The 7492-nt window shown below is 36.0% G+C and overlaps 2 protein-coding genes across 5 annotated transcripts in view; both read right to left on the bottom strand.

Annotated features, from left to right (window-relative positions):
• LOC109538161 (synaptic vesicular amine transporter) overlaps positions 1 to 7492 on the bottom strand; it is a gene marked incomplete in the record, with an annotated part of 105348 nt that overhangs the window by 13482 nt on the left and 84374 nt on the right.
• LOC109538129 (tropomodulin) overlaps positions 565 to 7492 on the bottom strand; it is a 40187-nt gene continuing 33259 nt past the window's right edge. The window contains exons 8-10 of one of the 4 annotated variants that reach the window (XR_002171999.2): positions 6336 to 6416; positions 2986 to 3051; positions 1367 to 1434 (exon numbers count right to left, since the gene is read on the bottom strand). Coding sequence is in view for 3 of the 4 variants with exons in the window: in XM_048668021.1 (XP_048523978.1) it covers positions 6346 to 6416 (71 nt within the window). In the remaining variant the exon portion in view is untranslated. Of the gene's footprint in view, positions 1435 to 2985; positions 3052 to 6335; positions 6417 to 7492 lie in introns of all 4 variants that reach the window. The other 3 variants (XM_019905220.2, XM_048668021.1, XM_019905218.2) reach the window with 3 other exon arrangements.

The following is a 7492-nucleotide window of genomic DNA, read 5'->3' as shown; positions in this document are numbered from 1 at the left end:
AATAATCCTATAAGACCCCTACATGCGTATATTATATCCTGCATATTTCATTTAAATCGTGCAAAATCTTCATTTTTGCACATGAACTGAAAGTTCAATTAAAAATGAACATTCACACACAATTAAACTCTTTGCTCTGATCATAACTTTCGCTCTGGATCAAGTAGCAACTTGAAAACGGCAAGATCTATAGAAAAAACCTGGATCCGAAAGCCCTAAAAATTACATTAAAATCGCACTAAATCCCGATTTTATCAGTTAAAAAGGCTGGCAAAAAATGAACGTTTTTACACGCAACGCCTTATAGTGTTTTCCAATTTAGAAGAAAATTACATTTTCTCATTGTTTTTTCCATTCCCAACCATGACCATCCGAAAATAAAAATTTCCTGATGGACACAGCTGCCAAAAATAAAAGAACCGCTTAGGAAAAAATGTGTCGCTCTTAACATTTCGCTTGTACTTGTGCTCATAACTAGCAAATAATGGATTGCTCCGATATTCGCCACTCAACCGAAAAATCACCTTTCACTCTTCAACAAACAATTGGACATAAAAACAGCAATAAAGCTACAATACTTTAATATTTATTGAATAATTCCTATAAGACCCCTACATGCGTATAATATATCCAGATAACGAATATGAATGTATAATACATATATTAATAGCAAGAGCAATGCATTTTACTCTCTCATGTCAAAACTTTGCCTGCAAAGAAGCGAATATTTACAATAAACATTAATAGAACGCCGTAAGTATTCTAAAAACCGAAGCAATTTAATAGCGGATTAGTCAGTTTCTGCAGTTGAAGCAAATTTTGTTTGGGGCTCCACTTTTAGTCGAGAAGAACAGACACAAAATGGAGCCTGCAAACATGAACATACACAACCTTAAACACCCTAAACTGTTTGCAATAAACATTGATCCATTTAGGCCTGTCTTTTCCTCCTCCTTGTAATAAATCATGACATTTTACACTATCACAATACTAAATTGCAGCAGACGTTAGTTTGAGGCGGTGGAAAAACCACATTCTGAGCACATTTCTTGCATTCAAGCAATCTGGATTCGATCTATGTATACTATTCCGGAGGAGCGGATATATTGCACTCTTACAATCGACCCTAGAGAATAGTTTCAGAGCGAAATCTCCAAAAGTAGCCATTCTCTAGGAAAGCGCCTAAAACGTAAATGGTCTGAACATAATATACACTTTAAATGATGATTTATGCTAATCTTAAATAAATAAACTATGCCGTAGAGTAACTAGGTTCTAGCTTAGGACTAAACAAGTGCAAAAACACGCCTGTGTGACTCGATTGGCTGGCTGGCAGCCCTGATGATGAAGCGAAATATACGGAAACCTGGATCTAAGCGCGAATGTAGCCCACAAGGTAGTTGGGGGGCCGTTTTGAAGTACGATCGACGCGAACTGAAAAATAAATTGGTTTTCATCCCGAAGCAAAAACAAAGACACTGAAAATAAGCAAATTATAAAATAGGCAAGCTAAAATGACCAAATATAAGCGCAGCAATGTTGCGTTTTTTTTTTAATTTTTGGTGAGCATTTAGAGAGATTTCCCAGCCGCTTAGCTGTTCACTGGCATCATGGATTACGCGATCTTAAATCAAATTATTTCGAAATTTTGCGCAACGAAAAACTCGTTTAAAAATGAAACGACCGAAGTAAAAAAGTTGAGCGCTCCCGGTTAATTAGTTTTTGCCCTTACACTTGCACCCAACCAATGAAATAAATTACTTTTTAAAAGTCCTGGCAGATAAACGGAAAAACCTGTGCGGATTTTGGCCTTTTTGCGGAAAACTGAACGAGCGAACGGTGTAATCCCAACATTTATATTCCTTTTTGGGAAAACAACGAATTTTCGCGACGTATCGTCGAAGCAATACATTATTTAGCGGGTGTTTTTACTGCTTCACTTTGCGTCCACATATCAAACATCCCCTTTGTCTTCTTTATGGAAGAACTGGGTTTCTTTGTTTGCTTGCAAAACATTCATTTGCCCAATACGATGGAAAATGAGCGCATTTTTCAATAACTGCGATCGGACGAGTGTTTGTATGTAGCGCAAATGCGACAAAGCGATTTAAGGCAATAAAAACAATTTCCGAATTGAAATAAAACAATCTAGTTAAAAATTTACCATCGCTGGTAAATTGTTTTTAAAAATGTACAACGTATAGCCCAGTGAACTCCGGTCGGTTTGAATTTTTAACGCGACAAAACGACGATGTGGAGTGCAGACGGAAAAATGTACATTTAGGACTGGGAAACGGAAACTCTCGACTCGTATCATATGTAATGTGGAAGTTAAAAGCCCAAATTAGTTAAAAATTAAGCTGGCTCGCAACAGGATGAATGTTTGCAGTAAATAAAACGTGTTTAAAGCAGCGGCGCTGCTGAAAACCCGGATTTTCTATTTTTCCACTTAAGCCGGCGAGTTTATGGCTAAAAACTCTACCACTAAAAAAAAATTAACAACATGAGGGCGGGCGGAACAGCTTGGGGGGGCGTTTTTAATCTCTCTAATGGCAACGAAAAATTTCGAAAGCAAAGAAACAAGCAGAAAAATGAGCCGCAATTCCCATATGTAATTTGAAACTTTATGGAGTTTATTTAGGTAGTGAATGCGTAAAAATATAATATGATAAAACAATCAGCGTGTCGGTTTGGTTGAAAAAACGTGTTGGCTGGCTCGACTGTACTTTATCACATCGGTAAAATGCATAAAATGAGACAAATACAAATTTAAGCTCGAAATGTCGATTTTAACTTACAAAGCCAATAAATAATTGAAATTTTTACACTTCAATCGATACTTCGAGGTTTACCCAACTAATTATATCCCTTTGTAGAAAGCAGCAAAAGTCCCAAAAAGCCACCTAGTTAAAAAGCAAAAAAATGAAAATGAAGCCCAACACCGCCAAAAAAAGCTGCAGCAGCTGAATCTGAAAAAATACATACATCTTCGTACTTTATGAGTCTTCGGTGCTCACTGACTGGTTGATCCCAACCGAGACAGGCGACGTTCTGCGAAAAATCAACATGTTTGATCAATCGTTAGTGGGATTACAAGTTGCAACGTGTTATTAGAACAAGAACAACAACACTAGCGGTTATTTAAAACACACAACAATCAGTTGACGAGGTTAAACGGTAATCGGCGAGTTGGCAAATTTATTTTGCCACTTTTTGAGCATAATCCGAAGCGATCCATTATGACCGCACAATTACTTCGGCGGCTTTGCTTAGAAATGTGATAATGAAGGTAATTCCGTCTTTAATGAATTTCAACGAAGAAAGGTAATTTTGGAGGCTCGTTTATTCGGAGCGAGTTTGAATCCGGTTAAAGTCCCCTTTATCGCAAAAAAGTGGACAAAAGCTGCAGGCAGCAAAAGCAATCAGCTTTCAGAAAAATAAACCGCATAGGAAATGCAACTTTGTTGCTTTCACAAAAAGAGGAAAATATTTCCAATGCAAAAAGAGAGAACAACCCAAATGAATTTCAAGAGGCCAATTAATTCGAATCGCATTCATGCAGCGGTACTTCAATATCGAAATATGAGCATTGGATTTGGAGAAGTCTTTTCAGAGTGCACGAGCCCGAAATGGCCATCTATTTCGACACAAAAGCGTCGAAAAATGAACTTTTAAAAATATTTGCTGGTTTATCTACACGATGTTTCATACCCAACTATTGGACTTTAACAAGTCGATTTGGGTGTTTTGTTGTTTTTAATCGCAAATATCTCGCAAGTAAGCCTGGGTAACTCAATGAATTTTTAAAAGTTGGCGCAAATGGATTGGTGCCAAACCAACGCACCGGCGCAATAACTCGATTTATTTTAACGTTAATTTATTAACAGCGTCGAATTTGGGACAAAAATCTAATATTTTTTCTATCAAAACAAGAACAGAACAAGCGAAAATGCATAATAAATTATTTGGCAAACTCACCCCCATCTCTTTAAAAAAATGTGTTTTTTTAGTTGTGACTGAATGTTTTTCTTGTTTTACTTTCTACTCAAAAACGCTCTATTTTCAAGAGTTTCCTCTGACCAAAAATACTGACAATCTGGAAGTCTTACGCGAAAAATTACAAAATAAATTTATAGCTTTGTAGGAACTTTACAAAAACTTTTTTTCCCGAAAATCATTAAGGTTTTCTCAAAAACCGATTACGAAACTACAAGTTTTTAAGAAAAAGCGCAAAAAAACCGTTATTTTCTGATGTTTGTCTTTTTTTTTGACAATCATGGGGTCTATTTAGCCAACTTACAAAATTAATGTTGTTAGAAAATTGGCCTCATTCATCGCTTTGCTGGAAATTTTCGAAAACCATTTTCAGCTTCGAATTTGGCACAAAAACCAGATAATTTTATTTAGATTTTTTAGCGAATGTAATTAAGATTTTCTTGAAAAAACGACCAGAGCAAAAGTTTCCAAAAAACGATTTGGAAAATTCGCCACCCTTATCGCATCGATTTTTCTGAAAAAGTTTCTTTAAAATTTCGGGTCCTTCCAGTTTTAGCAAACTTTTTATTAAGCAATTCTTTTTTCGCAAAAAAAGCGTTATTTTTTAGTTTTACTTACAAGCACTGACAATCTGCAGGTGTTTTCGGTGAAGAATTATAAAATAAATTTTACAAACTCGCCTCCTTAACAGCTTTGTAAACATGTTTCTAGAACCTTTTGCATCTTCGAATTGCGGACAAAACCTTAATATTTTTTTCTGGATTTTTTCCCAAAAATATTTTCCCGAACAGAACAAGGGAAAGTTTATAATCAATTATTTCGAAGACTCTTGGTCTTCTTTATCGTGTTTTTCGAATATACTGACAATCTGCAGGTATTTTCGGTGAAGAATTATAAAATATATTTTATAAACTCGCCTCGCAGTGAATAATTTGTTTTTTTTTTGTACCGAATTCTTTACTTTTAAGTCAATATTTCTAAACAAAACTCTCTCTAAACAAGAAAAAGCTTTACTGTAAAATACTCGCAAACTGAGTCTTTTGCAAAAAATTTAAGAGATCGATTTTACAAGAAAACTGGTCGGCTTTATATTTGGTCTTCTTTATCGCCTTTTCCGAATACCCGTTTTACCTTTTGGGACAAAATTCAAAAAAGTTGTCTTGTTTTTTTTTGGAAAAAAATAAAGTTTTCGCAAAAAAAGCGACCAAAAAAGGTAAAAGCATATAATCAACTATTGACCCTCATAGCTCTGAAGAATTTGTAAGTTTCTTCAAAATTTCCGGTGTTTCCCGTTTTGGACCAAATATTTTAAGCAATCGTTTTACAGGAAAGCAAACTGGGCGAATTTTTTGGAGTTAGCGCAGCTTGGTGCGCCAATGCAACGCATCGGCGCTGTAACTCAGTGCCGTTGCTTGTAAAACGTTACTCATACAAAATGTGGACGCTTTTTCTAAGATGTTAAACTTCCAGCCTCGGTCCTCGATAAATGAGTTTATAACTCATTGGCCGATGGGTCTCAACTCAAAAACTCACTAACTTAGAGCCAACAACTCAAAGGCGCAACTCAACACAGTGTTACCCAGGCCCACTCGAAAGCAGAGCTCCAGAACAGATATCGAAGCGAATCAAGTCGAACTTTTTGCCTATAAATGCCAGCTCTTTCATATTAACATGGAAAACGCATAAAACAGGATCCATTTTTGAAAAATAGTCATATTTACGCTTTTACGAACCAGTAAAAGCCTTGTATCATCATCAGTCTACGTCCGAATTTGCAGGGTTTTATTTAGGATGCAGCCAAACTTCAGGAGGTGATTTTCGGATGTAAACATCAGCGAAATTAATGCTTTTGAATATACAAGATGTTGAAATAAAAAAGGCGGATTTTGGATGGAACTTAATAATCGTGCTGTCGATACTGTTAAAAATTGTGGTCCTTTAGAACTTAGCCGGGTTTTTAACAGAAAAAATGTGGCTGCTTTTCAATTTTTATATCCTTTCGGATTATTTATATATTATTTTATATATTTAGTATCACTGGAGTTTTTAATCCATGTTCTGGAGACAACGTAATGCTTAATTAACTTTTACAAAACTTCTGAAGTTTGGCGACCTACTCAAATCAATACTTGGGGTAAAACCCCCAAAGAGGCCCTCATTTAACTAATTTTCCAGTAGATTTGAGCAGAATGATCGAACAAACACCTCAAACAGATTACTCTCTAACTCGCTAAACAGTGGCAGCCCTAAGAATTGTTAGTGCGGCAATAACGACGAACACAGACTCTTTGCAGCATGGTTAAGTCGAGCTTTCAGCGACACCAACCGTCTCAAAGTACCTTTTGTTCTTCACTTAATAAGTTGCTTGTTCCGATGATTAAAGAACCTGAACTGCAGTCGCATTTTTAAGTCTTTCCGAACTGTGGGGGTAAACAAAAGAACAGGTCACAGTTAGAATGGGTTGGCAGTACAAATCACCACACTATGTAAACGCAAAGAACACGAAGTCGGATCGGATTGTTCAATGTTGCAGGAAAATGCCAGGCCTGTTTCGTTCGTACAATTAACTAAAGGAAAACTCACAGGGACTTACCTTGGTAGCACTTGAACATTTGTTTTAGCAAACTTTCCAGGTTTTAAGGCTGACGATCCATCCATATTTCTTAACAAATACGGGACATTTGCTATATTTCTGCCAGCAGTGGAACCTTTATAATAATCTTTAAACTAAGTGACTAAACAGATTTACGAATAAAAACCATCAAACTGCGCATAAAAACGATCCAAAGTGTGTAAAAACGAAAAATTGTGTTTAAAACATATTTTGCAGTGCCCGGCCGACAAAGATGATTGTTTCACTTCAGATTTGTCTGCCGCAAAGGCGCAATTTCCCTATAGAAAATTGAAGCAAAACTCGCCTTATAAGGATGGGGTACAGTAGATGAATATAAATGTCCACTTTGCAAAAATAGTTTTTATTTCATCACGTATGTGCACTTTATTTTATCGCAACAACATTCTACCATTTAGTTAAATACAGAAGAAAATAGATATAGATTATTCAACAAGTGACATCGTATAACGAGCTCTGGTTTCAAGCACAAACAAAGATCGAGTGTGAACGAAGGCTTGAAGTTGCAGCTTTTTTGGATGTTCCCAAAGAAGAAATCAAACATTTAAATTTTAGAAAAACGGCAATAAGAGTGGAAACGAATGCAGATTTTATATCAGCGAGATTTTGATGCCAAAAATCAGAATGTTGCCAAAAAACTTTCCTGTATTGACCATTCCAATTGGCCTTAAGAAGAGCCTGACTTTTTTCCTGGCAAAAGTTGCTATTAAAAGAGCCCCAATGGAACCGAGTTTTCCACATTTAATTATTGATTCAAGTTACTGTTAAGGAAACTGTTGGACAAAGTTTTCTACATAACTTTGGCAGAAGCATTCTTCATTCATTATTTCAATCACTCATACAGTTCTTCTTGTCACTGTTCAA

Source organism: Dendroctonus ponderosae, unplaced genomic scaffold (genome assembly GCF_020466585.1).
Source record: "Dendroctonus ponderosae isolate FM_Combo_2020 unplaced genomic scaffold, Dpon_F_20191213v2 Dpon_F_20191213_1, whole genome shotgun sequence".
Lineage (NCBI taxonomy): Eukaryota > Metazoa > Arthropoda > Insecta > Coleoptera > Curculionidae > Dendroctonus > Dendroctonus ponderosae.
The sequence above is the reverse complement of the archived record's forward strand: the minus strand, read 5'-3'. Positions and strand labels throughout refer to the sequence as shown.